The 18,678-nt window shown below is 38.5% G+C and overlaps 1 protein-coding gene across 1 annotated transcript in view; it reads left to right on the forward strand.

Annotated features, from left to right (window-relative positions):
* The window catches only part of NEO1 (neogenin 1), a 147,300-nt gene that overhangs the window by 87,988 nt on the left and 40,634 nt on the right, over positions 1 to 18,678 (forward strand). Inside the window, exons 8-11 of the mRNA XM_026856000.1 lie at positions 7,885 to 8,104; positions 14,081 to 14,235; positions 14,781 to 14,929; positions 15,796 to 15,934. Coding sequence (XP_026711801.1) covers positions 7,885 to 8,104; positions 14,081 to 14,235; positions 14,781 to 14,929; positions 15,796 to 15,934 — 663 coding nt within the window. The remainder of the gene's footprint in view (positions 1 to 7,884; positions 8,105 to 14,080; positions 14,236 to 14,780; positions 14,930 to 15,795; positions 15,935 to 18,678) is intronic.

Raw genomic sequence — 18,678 nt, forward strand, 5'->3', positions numbered from 1 at the left:
GGGGAATAGGAGAGAAAGCAAAATTTTAAAAGATAGTTGTATAGCATTGATTTACTCATTTTATTATTTCATACTTACTGTGTTGCAGCCAGTTACTGCTGTATTTTTTGAATGCTATGAGGAAAAGTGTACAGAAGAAAATCAATGGGTTTTGACTATGACCCTTTGAAGTATCACAGCTTCTTAATCCTGATCAAAGTTGAATCCTCCTGTTCCAAAGCAGAAGGAGTGCTATATACCAAGGCTTAAATTTAGGAAAACAGTGAATTAGGTAAAAGCAAAATGTTTGAAAGTCTTGATTACCTTTCTGGAATCAGTTAAACAGCAATTTGCGTGAAAAATATTATTTATCAAGTAAACAGTTTTATCTGAATAACCTAAGTAAAAAATAAACCTATAGGTACCCCTGGGGTAATTTTTTCTTATACAGTTAAAATATTAAAGGTGTTTATAGAGATCTGAATGTCCATGTTTTTTCCAACATGCTTTTTGGCAAAAGAGTAATTGGCTATTTTTAGTTGTAGTAGGTCTTTGTTGATGAAATCAAAGATTTATTTACATTTAAAAGCTATAAAATCCACTCTGAGGTCCTTACAAAGAGGGCTTTATTTTCTTCTGGAATAGTATATATTAACTACTTTCTGATGCCACAGATTTTCAGTTGTCCCCATAACTGATTCCTGTTGGCCAGGTCTGTCATGTTCTCCACTTGCTGCATTACCTGTGTCCTCTGAGGGTGCATCTACCTGAAAGTTTTCATTTCCATAAGGAGAGCACTCATGAAACTTCCCATCCATGCCGGCTCCTCACCCACTGAATTACATCTCAGAGTAATCTTGGATCTCAATGTCTTTGGAATGAAATGGAACTGGAAGATGCACTCTGGTCCCTGTTGGGTGTTCAGGGTAAGAGCTAATCCAAAGTGAAACCTACAAAGTCCATACAGTGTGGGTGCTGGCTTCTCAAAGCAGCTGGTTCACTCTCTGGTGCCTCTCCTACTGCCTTCCGATGTAGATGTGGCCTCAAACATGGGTCAGAAATCCCTGTCGCTCTCATTTGGCAGGCACTGTAACTGACTTTGTGAGCAGTTAAATATGGCCAAGAAAATGGCCACTAACTAGTTCTTAAAGTCTTTATGTGTCTAAATTTCATAAATTTCAGTATTACCTTCATGAGGTAGGTTGTAGCAGTGGCATACTCATTATACATATGAGGTAGCCAAGGGAATTGGACCTGTCCCAGGTCATTCAGATAACAGCAGCAAAGCTGAAGCAGATAACGTTCCTATTCCACCTTTCCTTTGTGTAGTATATCCAATGGTATAATTGGAATGTTATTGCCCGAAGCGGGAGGAAGCCATGAATATGCCAATAATGTGCCACAGGAAGAAAAAGAGAGGAAGGAGGAAATCTAAACTGGAGGGACTGGACAATGTGGAAAATATTTCTAATAATTAGCTAACAAGTAGAGCATTTCAATTACTAGTTTTCAGGTGTGGCATGTTTGGCAGAGTTGTTTTTAAAAGATCATATCAGCATCCTGAAATGATGATAATAGAATAGCACCACAGACACACGTTCAAATTGTTTGTTATTGTGCTGCTGTGAATTACGCTAATAGCAGTGGGGGTAATTTTTTGTACATGATTAAAAGCTGGATACCACATTAGTGTAGCATACTGATAGATGCTCGTAGCTTTTGCCTCTTAAGACTTAACCAGCCTAATGTTGGTAAAATTAAAATACTGTGCTTTTGCTGATGAAGGATTTGAGTTCTAGAAGTTACTGCTGGTTATTTGTTTGTTTGAGTCCAGCTCTTTATGGGTATTTGTGTGCTCCCCAGAACACTTTGATAAAATAGCTGCAATAGGTGATGCCTGCTCAGAAGAAACCCTCAGAAAAAGCAGCTCAACAGAAGGGACAAGCAGTTAGCAATCCAGATGCACGTCCCCACATCTTCATTCTGCACAACAAAGCGAGCTGGGAACCATACAGTTTGCAAAACATGGATCTGTAGGGAGACAGAGGAGGAATCTTCTCTTACACTGCATCAGTGGGATTTGTGCTAGGGTTGTCTAAGCTGGAAGTCTTGGTGTGGCAGCACATACACACAACGCAACCTGTTGGAATCCCGTATATGTACTGTTCATAGAAATAATTTCTAGTGGAAAGTTAAGAAAATCCTACTGTCTCCTTTTTCTGCCCTGCTGTTGGTGAATTGCTCGATGTCCTGCAATGTCTGGATTTCAGTAGTGGAACATTATCTGTATTTATTTAGTAGTTTAGACATCGTTCTGTTGCCCAGGTTACTACATAAGCATTAGAAAAATTACTGTGCGAAGCAGAAAAAGGACTGCTTGAAATATTTTGCTTTTTTTCTAGCTTATTTTCATTAGCTTTTAACTTCGTTAGATGCAGACAAATAAATCAACCGACTTTCATTGTCTATTGATCCAGAATTGAAATTGTATTGCAATAGTTTTAGTTTGTTTTCTCAGCAACATTTGTTTAACTTAGGTCTCCCCCTCTCAGCCTCTGACTGCAGTGGAACGAACCACTGTTTAGGGAGTGATTTGTTTTATGTCGTCTGTTTTGCTGGATTTCTGTCAAATACTATTCAAGACAACATTCTATACAAAACTGTACAGCCTTTGTGTGATGCCACATTGAGCAAAGACTTATTCTTGATCCCTTAGAAAAACATAATCTCAGAAAAACTGATATATCAGCAGTGGTTGAAAAGATAAATCTGTTGTATATATATTTGGCATGCAACAGCATCATTCTTTTTCCATGTTCTTAACGTGTCACTTGCTGAATTTGCTTTTTAAATTTTTTTTAACTTAGGTTAATGTGAAACTGCGTAGGAATAGGCCTGCAAAGAATATTCCAGAGCATAGTTACTTTTAAAAAAGTGATTAAATGTATGTTAGGAAGAAGAGACTTGTTTTGCATGTTACTTGTTAGACCATGCTTAAAAGCTTGAAGTAATAAAGCTGCTCCCTTATTGGCATTAAAACTAATTTTAGTGTAATTACTCATTAACACAGCTCGGCACTACTGAGCATTCTGCTCACATGGCTGTGTACAAATCAGTTTGTAATGGCACTCAAGGCATTCTGAGTAAGGGTGGGGGGAAAAGGAGGAAAGGAAATAACCTAGTCTTCTAAATGCGTTCCACAGCTATCAACAGTACCAAATTGCTACCAAGCTGGTATTTAATTGCAGCTTTCAGTGGGTGAGTTTTCTTGCCTATTCATTGCTTACCTTACTTGTACAATTTACAAGTCCTTTGTGCTTTTATTTTGTTCACAGTTTATTTTTTCAGACACCACTAGTTTTTTGTTGTGTTTGACCGATCTACCTATAATGCTGTCAGAAGAAATATTTCTGGATTTGAGTCTTGCACAAGGATAAAACTGGGTTTCTGTTAATCTAGGAAATCTTGGCAGCTCTCCCAGACTCTTCATCTTGAGACCTGCAGGTTCTTCAAGCAGTGTGTGCAGATCACTTAAGTAAAAGATGGATCTTTTCCATTATATAGGAAGACAAATACATAAGTATGTGAGATGTGTTTTAGATTAAGCAGATGAATTTTAAAAATTTATCAGGAATAATTTTCCTTAGAGAAATTGCAGCATTTTGTTTCAATTTAATTATTTAGAAAATATTTGTCTTTTAATTAAATTTGTATTTTAATTTAATAGAATGATTTTTAAAGATAGGCAAAATGCATCCTTTGTGTCAAGAGCATGTAATTTGAAGCTGATCACCCGACAATATTACCAAGACATGTAAGAAACCAACGTATTAATATAAAGTAGTGGAAAATACATGGCTGGCATTTCTAGTTTGAATAGTTATGCCAGCTTTAAAAAGACAACTGCTCTACTGGAGAATGGCAGTTTCATACTGTTCTTTGGAGTTTTGTTCTTTCTAAGTTCATACAGTATAAATTAATCTCCTGCAATCTTCCTAGAGTTAAAATTAACAACTGAAATGGTGGTTATATGGAATTTCTGTGTTGATGTAGCAACTGCCTGTTATACTGGATATGAAGTTTTTAACTTTCTTTTAAAAGATGGAAGTGCTTCCTATGTTAAGCAGTTTAAATAACTGTGTGAAGCAATCAGTCGAAAAGTTTATCAAAATGGTTCAGAAGATGCTACTTCAGAAAGCATTTGGCTACTGCAGCTGTAAAACACAATCTTGTTTTTATAACAGCATCCCTACAGATTATTCCTCAAACTGTTTCATGGTTTTAAATAATATTAGTAATGTAATTAGCTAATACAAGGGTAGGAAATTAAAGATCTCTGCAAGAGAAAAATATTCAATTGAAGTGTAAAGTGAAATTTGAAATAAAATGGGAGTCAGTCAAGCAGGCACTCTGGGAAAGATGCTGAAAACTGCAGGCACCAAGGAGGTTTTAGCAGAGCATCGTACCTTGTTCCACAGTGGCAACATGATGTGGAAGGAGTAAAGATAGGTGCAGTGAGTAAGTCTCCAGTCCAAGGACACTATTAACATGGGCTCAAATTTAAACGTGGGATAAGCCTGACTGATGTATCCAGGGCCATAAATGTGACACTGAATTGGCACTCTTGTCATTTAGGAGAAGAGAGATGATAGTAGGTGGGAGGATCTCCTGACCCCGCTGCAGGGCTCCTCACTTGTCAGTGTTGAACTTTAGAGGTTCCCACCAGCCCCCTTTCTCCAGCCTGTCAGGTCCCTCTCTCTACCAGCGCATCTGCTGCTCCTCCCATTCCAATATAACCTGCAAACCCTCTACGGATGCTCTCTGTCCTGTCATCCAGGTCACTGGTGAAGATACAAAACCCTCTCTGTCCCAGTGTCAAGCCCTGGGTAACGCCACTCATTACCTGGGCTACAGGTTAGTCTTCACCCCACTGACCATGATGCTGGGAGCCTGCTGGGCCAGCCAGCTCCCCACACCACCCATGTGTGCAATCCAGACCTGGAATTCCTGGTTCCACCTCTGCATGACTGGATGGTGTTTCTCTATTTCTTTTGTTTACACATTTTAGTCTCTGGTCTTGCTTCCTTTACACTTTCTGCACTTAAGCCAGGCCAGGAATTCCCCGTTGGGCCAAGCTGCCTTCTTGCCATGCCCATTTGTTTTCTTGCATGTAGGAAAATGGATTGTTCTAGGGTTGTGAGCAGTTTGTCCCTGAAGATCAGCAAGCTGTCCTGCTCCCAACTCCCCGTAAGGGCAGCTGTCTGTGGGATTGCATGTGTCCTGTGACCATGCTCAAGTTTCTTCTGTAGTTCAGTGTCTTGATTATGCCAAATGTCTTCCTCAGTTTCCTCAGAATCTTAAATTCTGCCATATGAGGGTCATTTCAGCTAAGAATGTACAACTATCAAGCCTCTGAACAAAATTTCCTTATTTATGAATAGCAAATGTAGGGAGAGCATCTCTCCTGCTAGGTCAAATTGTCCACAACACACTTGGGTGTTCACTGCTTTGAGAAATGGTGGTGTTGTAGGTTGGACTAAGGTTATAGCGGTATCTGTAAGTGCTGATAACTTTAGCTGGAACCTTTTGTGCTCCAAGATGCTGCTGTTCCTCCTTGGCATATTGTACTGTACCATCGAGCAAGAGGTGAAGCTGTGTAATGAAATATGCTGTACTGAGTAGTCTGCAATCACTGAGTTATCCTTGGGGGCATAGGGGCCCTGTCTGAGTCCGGAAGAAGAGCTAAAACATGGTACATTTTTGTAAGAAATCTAATTATGGGAACATAAAAATAGTTTAGATTTTGCAATGAATGTGAAATTAATGGTCTAGTCTATTGATCGGGAGGGGGGTGCTGAAGAACACTTAATTGTGATCTGTAGCTGTTACAGTGTAGGAAGGATAATTAAGAAGATATTTCTGAGTACATGGCTTTCTGTGATCTGTGTCTTCAATACCAAAATATGTATGTTCCAGGCTCTCAGAGTCTTGCAGAGTCCTGTAAAGATATAGGTATTGAACTAAAAGGTTTTGATTTAGCGTGAAAGCAAGAAGAAACATGTAATTGAAATGGGGATTGTATTTACACCAGTACTTGTTGGGGGTGTGAAGCTTTCCCAGTGGACAAGATGGGCAGTATCTGAGAGAGGAGATAAAACATGAATGAGAGCTTCAAGAAAGGTGGAAGCTGCGATGGGGTGGTAACAGGCACAGCGGCACGTGGGGAGGGAGGGAAGCCAATGCCAGTGTCGTTGTGGTGGTCGTTGGTCCCAAGAAGTACACCCTTGTCTTTGTGGTGTTGTGTACAGTGTTTCGTGTGAAACCATGAAGTGTCTCTTAGTTCTAGCCACGTAATTTTATTATTGTGCAGTTCTGATAAAAGCAAATGGTTTGGTCTCCCACCCTTGTCAATAGTTGCCTAAGAAATAGAAGTGACAAAATGAGAGTTCTGCCAATTTGAGACCTGTGTGTGAGATGATGCTTTGGTTGAAAAGGTTTTTTTAGAATTTAGAATCAGGTCGTTGTTGATGATAGACGTACCAGTGCATCTGAGATGTTCTCAGTGTGTCTGCCTGAAGGTTTGGTTGGTCAGATAAGATTTTCTGGTTTAGGCTTTTTGTGTGCAGTTTTCTCCTTGTCTATTGAGATTCAAATCCACATATTCTGGTTGGGTGGAGATGCTGCAGCTCTCAACAGAAGCTGTACTAGTCCTGAACTTCTTTCTGGGGAAAATCTGAGCCTTTTTAGTTAGTTTCCATAATTAACAAGTGAATAAATGGGTTTTGCAGCATGGATTCCCATGTGGAAAATGTCATCGGGTGACTTAAGCCTGGTAAATAGTTAAGAATCCAGAAAAATTCAGAGTATCCTGAGCTTTAGGGTTTTGTTACTAATTGTGCTTCCTGGAATTCTCTGTGGTAATTGGGGTCCAGCTGCTCAGAATATTACTGTTAGATTTACTGGATGGATTGCTTTAATAGGATTTGAAGAACAGCTATTTGTACGTTACAGCTTGTGCTGTTAACTTGCCAACCTTTTAATACAATAATCCCAGAGATTTATCCTAGCTTTAAAGTAGTAATACAGGAAGACGTACATGACTTACCACAAAAAATTTTGTAAAGTCTTCGTATAATATGAAGCAAGAGTTGGTTATGCTTGTTGGTATCTATGTGCAATGATGTAATATATGTTATGAGAGGGAGGAAAAGCATCGATGGAAAGAAAACAGTGACCTTAGTGAAAGTTAGGAAGAAGTCTATATTTCCACTGCCATACCAAGTGTGTCACCACATCTTACCATTGGCAGTAGTAGAAACCAACCAGTTCAGAAAGCAGTTACCATGTGAATTGACTTCAGTGTTTAATTGCACTACATGGATGAGTTTGCACTTCTTAAATGAATTTTATGTATTCATCTATCTTTTTATTTTTTTATGATTGAGAATAGTAGAAGTTAATTCTGCATGTTAATGAAATAAAGTAGAAATTTTGGTCTGGATGTATTCTTGATTAAGTTATACAAATCGGTTTTTTTATTGGTAAATGTTTGGTACATCTGGTTCACAAAGAAATGAAAATATTGTTTACTGCTGGTATGTCCTCTTAGGAGGTCATATTTTATCCTCAGTTTTCACCCTTCCCTTTCCCTTGCCACTTCCATTACAATGGAGATTTGGTCTGCTTGCACGACAGTGATGTGTCCCTTAATATTTCCCATTAGTTTTCAGTAGTACCTTTGCCTGCATGTCAGCCTTCAGTTTAATGGCCTTTTTTGTGTGTGTTCATTTTCTTTTGTTTCCCATCGTGGTTTTGTTTATTTCTTTTGTGTTTTTTTTCTGTTTTCTTTTTTTAAACCGTGGTGATGTTTGCCCTTCATATTCCCCAATGTTTGCACATGACAAGATGTTGCCATCCCAACATTACCTCCCACTTCACTGACCAGTGCCACTAATGACCATCTAGCACCAGCTACAACAGGACCATTGCCTTCAGCCCCGCGGGATGTCGTGGCCACCCTTGTCTCCACTCGCTTCATCAGACTGACATGGCGGACACCTGTATCAGACCCTCAAGGAGACAACCTCACCTATTCAATCTTCTATACCAAGGAGGGTATAAACAGGTAAAGATCTCAACGTGTAAAATGGGGTGTGCTCTTTCATGACTCTTCCACCTGCTAGCTTTGCTTAGAAAATCTTTAATGCTCCAAATCTTACAGGCTGCGGAGTCTGAGGGGGTGTGTTCCCTTCCCTCCTGCACCCTGATTAGAGAAAGTGCATTTTTATTTGCTTCATTGCTGCATATGTATTCTTCTGGGTAGTGCTTGTGCATGTTTTTGATTGACTGCAAACAGTTGCTACCTGCTTTTAGCAGACTGCTTAGAAGCTGAGAGCAAGCATAGACTGTAACACCTCTTCAGGAACACTGACACTGCTATAAATACCATCCACAGCAGGCACAGAAACATCCTCCAGTGTGCTATTGGGAGTGAGCAGTCTCTTCATGCTTTAAAATGCTGTAAATATAGTCTGATTATAGAGAGAACTGTGTGGTAGGTGTTGGTTAAATGTTCATTCTCTCTTAGTAATCCCTGTAAGTAGAAAATTCATCAGTGTGAGGCATTTGTGAGTTGGACCTGTTCCTCCAATTATTTAGTTCAATCTACCTGGTTTTCTTCCTGATGGGGTCTGCTGCTCAGAATTACAGTGTCAAATTGTGATAAGTTTGAAGAAGTTGAAGCTCACAGTCATTTTGAGCAATGGTGAATTAATTGCAAATTAACTTGATTAAGAGATTTATTACTTAAGAGAAAATCATCTATCTACTTACTGACTGGAGCATGAGACTCAAAGTTAAGAAGGTAATTTGAAGAGAATATAAAATGCACTACCACTTACAGTGAATTGCCACTCTTTCTTAATTCTGTGGATTAGACATCTTGTCCAGTCTCATGATGATTGAGGCAATTAGTAAAATTTTGTTTGCCTCACAAATGTTTTTTTTTCTACTACTTCCTTACTCTCCTTACTATACTGGAGATATTTTAAGTGAGGCAGGATTAAAGGTGGGATCTTGCCAGCCATTCTTGCTTCATGCCTCTCCACCTTCACATTCCTGGTTTAACTGCTCTACCTGCTGGGTTTTTAGAAAGTAATTTGCTGGAGATGGCTTCCTGCTTCTCCCTGTAATGTTTTTGAGAGAACAAAATGCATCTCCTTCCACTACATACAAGACTATAGAAATATAGAAAATATTCCTCTTGGGCCAAAAGCGTGTGTAGAACAAAGAGTAAAAGGAATCTAATAATTTGCAGTGAATAAATTAGGGAATCACAGGACAATCTGCAGAAAACTGCTGTTTCCAGTTCTTGCACAGCAACCCTCCAGGCTTGAGTTAATGTAGTCCATAGAAAGTTTACACAGCAAAGTACTTAAGCTGGTGATTATATGCAAGCAGGTGGTTTCACTGACTTCAATGAGATCTTTGTTTGCTTAAGTGTCATTCCTGGATCAGGGTTAAAAGTAGCCTCTGAAAGTTTTTTATTAGCACATACAGTTTTCTCAACTTTACTGCTCCTTTGCTTTTTGGAAGTGTTTTTTTCCTTAGGCCTCCTAAAGAGAGTTGGTATCACACAAAAAAAAAAAAAAAAAAAAAAAAACAACCAAAAAAACTGTTTACCATTTTGATGTTACATGGTACTTTTTGACCAGTTGGTGAGCCTTGTGGAAACGTTGGTTGCTTGTTGAATAAAAAAATAGATATTTGTGACACACACCTAAGCAGTTGGAAGTCAGAAAACTTTGAAGTCAAGTTTAGATGTGCAACACTCCTTTCTTCCTCAGTGTTATAAAACACTGCTTAAATGATAGCTTTGTAGTCCTTGAATTATACATGATCCTGTATCTTTGCTGCAGTTCTAAGTGCATATGTACCATCTCCTCATACTATTATATTTTTGCCTACATGTACCATTTTCATTGCATGCATTTACTGGATCCTTTTAGTAACCTAAGTGTTGTCTCTTCCTTGCTTGTATTTGAGCAGTGATCAAACTAGTATTTGATTTATTTACCTTTTAAATCAGGCTTGTGAAAAATGAAAAAAAAATATATGTAACATGGAATAGGTTAGCTAGATATTCTGAAATCTCTAAGCCATCTTTAAAGGGCTGTAGAGAGTCATTTTCATATTGTGAGTTGTAGGAGCACTTAAATCTCTTTGCAGTACACGAGGTGTGTGGTTCCTGAGGTATCAGCTGCCTCAACCACTGCTGATTTATGGTGCTTTTATTTTTATCTGTTCAGTGAAAGGCGATACACACAGAATCATGGTGAGGTGTTCCTTAGCTTTGCCCTTTGAACTTATTTAGAGGACTGCAAGATGCCTGGAACATGGTTTCACCCCAAAATCATGGGGTGCTCCTAGGAAAGTCTTTTCTTGTGCTCCATGTCGGCTTTATGCCACCAACTGCTTCAGCTGCCAAGAGGTGCCTTCTGCCCCTGCCCCCAGAGAAATTATGTATTTCATGTTTTAAACTCAATGTCTGCTTGCAGAAAAATGTTGGCCCCGAAGTTGAATGTTACAGAAAATTTGTAAGCAGCAGCAAACAAGAAATTACAGCAAAAATGCAACTGCTGCCAAAGTTGTAGTGGTTGCTTTTATCACTTGTGAATGATTAAAGCTGGGTTTGTGAGTACGTAGTGTCTGCTGAGGGGGAGTAAGTGAGAGAGAAGAAAGATCTGTAAGGCTTGGAGGTCACTCTTAACAGAGAAACTGAAACCATCCATGGAAGAGAAGCATTTTAAAGCATGGAAGTCAGCTGTGAAGGCAGCTTGTTTCGCTGGCTGCAGAATGTCACCAGCTGGTGGCATGTCTTTGCGTTGGCTTGATGATGTCGGAGAGGCTTTTATCGAGGCAGTTATATATGAATGAAGTGGGTGTCTTGTGGCTTTATTGTCACACCTCTAGAAGAACTGAAGTAATCTGATCAGATAGAAATTACTGTCTTCCTTATAGATTGTATAGTTCCATAGTTATTTCATCCTTGCACTAGGTATTCAGAATTGAAGACAGTTCCCCTGAAAAGGGTATGAAAATCCAAATGTGTTGGCGGGGCAAAGGGAGGTTTGAGTCTACGAAACTTCAGATGAGCGCTCAGGCAGAAGAACTCCAAACTTTCAAGACTTGGACAAAAATAAAAGAAATAGCTAGTATGTTGCTGGTACAAGATGGTAAATTACATGTGTGAGATATTCAAATTATATTAAACCCATGGTTCAATATAGTGTGCTTCACACACAGAAAATGGAGTTTAATTGTGTGTAATCACACTGTCAAAATGTCTCTCTGAGCTCACTGCCAGGCTCTACAGCTGACATGGCTGGCACAGACTATACTCTCTTTTTCATTCCATGAAGGCTGTTTTTTAAATATAAACTCTAAACTTCACATTTCCAGATTAACACTTGTCTCTGGTTTTGAACTGTAGGCTTTTTCCCTTAGGTACTTGATAGCTATTTTAAACCTTAACTCTAGTTTACAAAGCTCTTTAATTGGGGATTAAACTGGAATGAGTTAGACTAGTCATAATGTTCTGTAGGGTAATATAGTTATTCATATAGACCATCTGTTTTGTAACCTATTATGCCTACCTAAACACATCAGAGCTCGTAAAAGGTGCTCAAGGCTCCCTAAGAAAGGACATAAATGAGAGATTCATGTAGCACTTAATTAGATTAATCTCAACATATTTTTAAGAAACTATTGTGAGGGAAGGCATAGTTCCTAGTCATTACTGAAAATTGCAGTACTTTGACGTGTCTATTTATTTTGTGATAACTGTTGTTGTTCCATTAAAATAATTTTTACTTTTTTGTAATTTTAAATAATAACCTTAGCTTGCTAATTTTTTATTTCTAGGTAAAATCAATGTGTGAATTTACACTTGAGGCAGAAAATACAATATATTTTCCATGTTGATGGGAGACAACTGTTATTCTACAGCTATGAATCAGTTGGCACTTATTCTGGGTTTTCAAATACCATCACTGTATCTAAGACACATCTTAAAAGAAACTATCCATTTGAAAATGCTTTTTCAAGCAAATATTTTGCACTAGCTTTAACTGGAAAAGTTAGTGAGGGAAAATACTTATCTTTTTTTGTGTCCCCCCAGTTTCATTCTGTGGTGAGTCTGATGTTTCTTCAGTGTGTGTCTCACTTTATTGTCAGCTTCTTTCATGCAAAAAATACCTTATAAACATTAAAAGAAGAAAAATCTTTTGTAAATATTTTAAATTCAGATATGCTGTAATACACTGCTCAGTCAATAATCAATGAAACAATGGAAATTAATAAAAATTTGAAACAAATTAAGATGTTCATGCAATGCCATTTTAGCTAAACTTTCATGAAGGAGAATATTCTGGAAAATGTGTCTAAATAGATCTTTAGTTACAGTAAGTGTATTGTTTCCCTCTGTAAGTACAGTGTAATAGTGCAGAAATCAACTGGGATTTCAATATGTTTTCAACCAAGTTACGTTAAGTCAACTGTACCAGTTGATTTTAAAATAAATAAATTAAAAATGAGGATTTTGGCATCATATTTCCATGATATAAGCTAAAGCATAATGGCTGGAAGGTAGGAAAGGAGAGACTGAAATAATTTTGCCTGGGCTTCTGCATTAAAAATGATTTAATAGCAGCTTATCATCAGGATGAGAATTGTCTGCCCTCTACTGTAGAGCTAAACAAAGTCTAGCAGACAAAAGGGAAAGAATTGTATTCAGAGCAGTCACATTTTACCTTTATTTTCTCAGTGGGGAAGGTTTTTATTTCTTCTTTTGTAATAGCTTTTATTTGTATTTACAGGGACTAGGTAGCTTCTTTTCAAAGGACAGTATGTAGATGTTGTTACCCAAACGTAGCTCTGTGAAAGTTCACATGGCAACAGCAGTGTGTTGGAAATAAAGGCTGTAGTTAGTTGATGATTAATCTTTTAATCTTCCCCTCAATCCTGAGCTTGATAAGAACCGATCAAGTTTCCCGAACTATGTTCAGCTGAAGACTGTGCTTCCACCAGGGTGAGGCAGCAGGTTTCCCCATGAGGGGGGGGTGCAGTGGGGGTTCACTAAACACAGGACAATAACCCTTCTGGCTGCCTCACCACACAAGTGTATTCTCCCAACTGGGTTATGGCTTTCAGCGTGCAAAACATCAGCCTTTGTCCTGAGCCTCACAGAACTGCTCCTTCCCACCCAGCGCACTCTTCCTTCAGGCGCTGGCAGATAAACTGGGGGGGTCCAGCAGCCCAGAGCTGCCTCCTCAGCGTTGCTGGAGGTGAGCATCTTCACCACGGTCAGACAGAAGGCCCTCTCACCTGCCTGGAGCACAGTACGAGCGGAGATGGCTGCTGAGGGATGAGTGTAAACCGCTGCTGAGGGATGGCTTCTCCTGGCATGTCAGCCTGAATGAGAGCAGCGGAGACACAGGCAGACACTGCCTTTTGTTGACTCCACTACTTGTGTGGTAATGGCATAAATGCCACAGCTGGGTGTATGCGAGTCAGAGCCTGTGTATGTTTTTAAAAAAATCTAAATATTAGGGAGGAACTAAGTAAAGTTTGGAGGTAGAAGAATACATTAAAACAGCTGCTTTGAAAAATACACAAAAAGCAGCTCCACAATATTAACAATAATGTCTTAAATCTCGCCAGACTCTACATATGCTGCTTAAATATTTTTTCTTATGGCTTCAGAGTAGTGGGATAAACTGTCACTATGAATTATTGAATGCTGTTACAAGAATAACAAAGAAACTACTTAGAATTTTGTGATGTCAAGTATAATTTATTCTTTTACTTCAGTGCATATTTTTTTCAAAGATGTTATAAAATTAGAAGCTGTTAGTCACCGGCAATTTTGGCATGTAATTGTTTTATTGTGTAGTCAATGCAGTATAAATAACCACCTCATTAACACATTAGATACATTCAAACAGGATACATCTCCGTAGCAACTACTCCTTTATTTACCCCTCAAAACCCCTCTTACTAATCAGGGATTGTTTCTGTGCCCAAACCTTTTTGTTTCCTAAAGGGAACGCGTTGAAAATACAAGTCGTCCTGGAGAGACACAAGTGATGATCCAGAACCTGATGCCAGAAACGGTTTATGTCTTTCGGGTTGTGGCTCAGAACAAGCATGGCCCTGGAGAGAGCTCAGTACCACTGAAGGTGGCAACTCAGCCTGAGGGTAAGCTGTGGATGTTTTGAGTCTTCCTGTCTTTGGGATCGATTTTGTTTGTTTGTTTTTGTTTTCCCTATCCATGACCTTTCCCAGAATATGTTGATACTCTTAAAAGTTGCACTTGCAGACCATAGTTTCAAAATTTTTTTCCAAGTTGGTGTGCTTTATAATATTTTTTTCACAGTTCAGAAGAACTGATAATACATTCCTCATTAAAATCTCAAAACCTTCTGTTCTATGAGGAATACTTTTAAATTGTCATTAACTGAAAGAAACAAAAAAAGGAAAACTTCAAGGAAATGCAAAGTCTGTCATTTGTTAGGATCATTCAGGACAAAAGGAATCTGACCCAGGGAGCAGGATATCTTTCAGAAATTTAGTCCCACCTTTACACCCCCCAGTGAATCCATGTGAAATGCTGAAATGTGAGAAAATACTCATCTTTTACCTGGAGTTAATTGATAGTGAAGTTGACGCTAAAGTAATTAGCTACTGAGAATGTTAATGGTTAGGCTTGGTGACTAGCAAAGTTTCATGTTTTTACATTTCAGTTCAACTTCCTGGTCCAGCACCCAATATCCGAGCATACGCCAGTTCACCCACCTCCGTTACTGTCACCTGGGAAACGCCGTTGTCTGGCAATGGAGAAATCCAGAATTACAAGCTCTATTACATGGAGAAGGGGCAGGACACTGAACAGGTACAGAGCCTGGCTCTTCCTGTGTGATATGCAATGCCATTAACAGGCTTTCTTCTTTTATTATCTTAAATTTCTAGAAACACCTTGTGTTCGTTTTTCTGATAGACTGCATCCTTTAGCCTAACAGAAATATTATAAATAAAAATTCTGTCATGAAATATATGTCTTGGAATTACACGGATTTTTTTGTGATGACTTATTTAGATATTCATCAGCATCAAGTAGCTTTTGGGGAAGTCTGTATCACAAGAGAACACAAATAATAGCTCATTTAACAGTTCATCATTTAACAGTTCTGGTTCAGACAGTGTAAAGGATGTTTGCATAGCTTTTATAGGCTGCCTGTCTTTAGTAAAGTAAGCTAACTACTAATTTTAGTGTGATCCTTAATTTGGTTTTACTTCTGGAGTTCTTTGATCCAGTGATTGATATTTTTTGATACTGCTGAGTGTCTAATTGATTGTATTTTCTACTGGAAGAATCCAGTATGTTCTGGATTAATCCCAGTCATTTAATTTCCCATCTGATTGCATGGGGGTATGATTCCAAATTTTAAAAGCTAAGGGAAGAATATTTTTGTTAGCTTTTAAAATATTTTTTTACATCTGTTTTGAAATAGGAATATTGTATTCCTCAGATAATTTTATGTTATAGTTAAAATCAGATCAGTAGAATTTTCTCTTGCAAGCTTTTAGCATCTTTACAAATCCTGGCTGTACACAAACTGTGACTTGATCTGGAGGTGTTACAGAAAGGTGTTTTCCTGCTTTTGACTTTGAGTATTACTGTACTGAAATTCTTGTTAGTTATAGTAGTTGCACACCTGATACTGAACTTGACTTGTATGTATGTTTCTTTATGAACAGGATGTTGATGTAGGAGGACTCTCCTACACCATTAATGGATTAAAGAAATACACAGAGTATAGTTTCCGAGTGGTAGCTTACAATAAACACGGTCCTGGAGTCTCAACCCAAGATGTTGTCGTACAAACGTTGTCAGATGGTAAGCTGCTTTATTCCTCTCTTTTTTTTTTTTTCCTTCCCCCAGGAATTATCTGGTAATTTCCTTTAAGTGAATTTTTAACCAGACTTCTATGGTTTTTGTTCATTGTTGCCCTGTTTTATTAATAATGTCATTGTTGCGAATGGCCATACATGGTGAAAGTTCCCCTGGAGGCTTTCCAAATTGGATGAATGAAAATTACTATACCTGCAGAAGTATCTGGTATTCTGATTACGAAACAACAGTGTCCTTCATTTCAACATCAGTAGTTTATTTCATGGGTTATTGAGTTTACAAAGTATTAAAAGCAAACAGGAAAACAACTATGTCGAATGCAGCAACTCCAAATTAGTTTTTAGGTTCTGTAATATTTTTACATATGAGCAAGACTTTTTGCTTTTGGAGTGGTTTTATTTTAATTGTGGTCATATGGGAGAATGTTGCATGCCTTTCTTTGGACTCCCGCACAGACACTATTAAATCACTTGCATATAATAATGAAAGCAGGAAGTGGTGACAGTATTTTCTGTAAGTCAAACAAAAAGGTAATGTAAGCAAATTGTAGAATGATTAATGTTAACTCTTTTTTTAGTAGAGAAATTTGCTTATATGTTAGTTAGACCAAAAGTGAGCCTAGTCTGGAATCCTCTTTCCAGAAGTGACCAAAAGTAGAATAGATGAGCAGAGAGAAGTGCTGGCCCAAATTCTCTGTGTCCAAAAGTTTGTTTCTGGGGGACTTCTGGGGGATTCTGCAGTGGTTTCTGTGTATTTACTAATTCAGTTTCTCTTCCATCAAACCCTGTTGGCATCCTCTTTGACCCACATCAGGCCTTTTATCATCTACATTGAGTGGACAATGATTCTACAAATAAATTTTCTGTGAAAAATCACCCCTTTTTGTCTATTTTGAACCTGCCATACATCATACGTCATCATCATACCTCATACCTGACATACGTCATTTGTTGCCTGTAGCCATACTGCCTGAAAGAGTGGATAATCAGTGTCTACCAGTGATGTCTGTCCCAGTCCTCATTTTGCAGACCTTTGCTGTATTCTTACTCATCTCTTTTCCAGATTCCAGAGTCACAGAAATAGTTAGCCTTTTCTTTTGTGGAAGCTGTTTCAACCATCAGTTCGCTTTTCTGAATTCTTTCCTAGGTTTCTTTTCTCCTATATACTTTCAAAAATGGAGATAGAGGAGACTAAAATTGTATCAAGGTACAAATATGTAATTACTAGCATTTGACTGATGTTTTTGGCTCATTCTGAGCACTGAAGAGACATTTTTGGGGTAAATGGATCTGGGTGGAATCGATCTGCTTAGAGCTATCATTTTGCTTGTAGAGGTAGGATCATTTTTCCCATGTGTGTAACTTTATCTGTCGTGAATTTCATCTGCTACTTTAATATCAGGTGCAAAATGTCCTGAGGCCTTTCTGCAGTTCTTTACCATCAGATTTTGTCCCTACTAACATTTGTCACCTTGCTGCTCATCCCTCTCTCATCACTTGTGAATGTGTTGAGCAACAGGGGGCTTGGTACTCCACAGGTCATCTCCCACCATGTATGTTCCTACCTTCCCTTCCCTTTCTTTTAACCAGTTGTTCGCTCAGACAAGAACTTTTATGCACTTGTTGCTTTGTTTCTTAAGAGCTCTCTGGCAGGTTTGCAATGCAGGATTTCCCTTTAAAAAGTGATAAATACATACTATTACTCCATGCATCTATTAATTTCATGCTTTATTGTAGCTTCAGTTTATTTGCCTAATACAGGTTTCTGAATTACTACTTGAAGTTACTCAAGTGGAACCCCTTTGAAATACTGGCATCAAATTTGCCATCTCAAGCGTCAAGGTAGCTTGTGAAAGGTTACATACAAGTCATGCAGCCACTTCATTCTCAAATTCCTTGAGAAATCCTGGATGAATAGCATCTAACCCTGCCAACATGCTGCTGTTCATTATGTCTGACTCTTCCATAATCCCTTATATTCATGTTTCTGTTTGAGAGATCCTGTAAGTCCCTTGTAAAGGGTCTCATGGAAGCCTCTCCCTTTCACACAGTACAAATGCAAAGGAGATAGTTGTGTGGCCGTATCTTTTTCTGTCATACCCTGACCATTTGCTAACTCTACAGTTTCTCTAAAGGGCTTCCAGTTCCTTATTTGTTTGAAGAATAACTTACTAGTAGTTGTAATGTCATTTTCAAGTTTTCCTGAAGTTTTCTGGCCCAACTTACATTTTCACAACCTACAGAAATGTATTTTCTAAAACTTTTCTGAAGGATGTCATCTTGCTTCTTACAGTCTTATAACCCTGCTGCTTAACCATGCTGTTCTCCCCCTTCTCAAATCCTTTCAGATGAATGATTCACATTTCCTTCTTGTATTTTCTTATTGTAGTGTCTGTAAGCAATCTTCATATTTCTTGCAGGGATTTCTTTCTAAGCTTCCTTTAGCTTCAGTTTAACAAGCTTCTGCATTTTTATGTAGGTTTCTGCTCCTAATCTGTTACAGTGGTTTGTTGCAGGATATCTTGTCAGGTATTACAATTTGAACCAAGATTTAAGTGCTGCTCATGAGGATTGCTCCTCTCTCATGGTCTTCCTGATCTACAGGAAGCGATCATGTATCACAGCTAGAAATGTAATCTCTGCATCACACCCCGATCGAGGGCATTTCCCTTCCCAGCTGGTCCTTGCAGGCTCTGAACCAGCAGCATGTCGTGCTCCGGCTGCCTGGGC

This window comes from Athene cunicularia (assembly GCF_003259725.1).
Source record: "Athene cunicularia isolate RWA chromosome 10 unlocalized genomic scaffold, athCun1 chr10_part1, whole genome shotgun sequence".
Taxonomy (NCBI): Eukaryota; Metazoa; Chordata; class Aves; order Strigiformes; family Strigidae; genus Athene; species Athene cunicularia.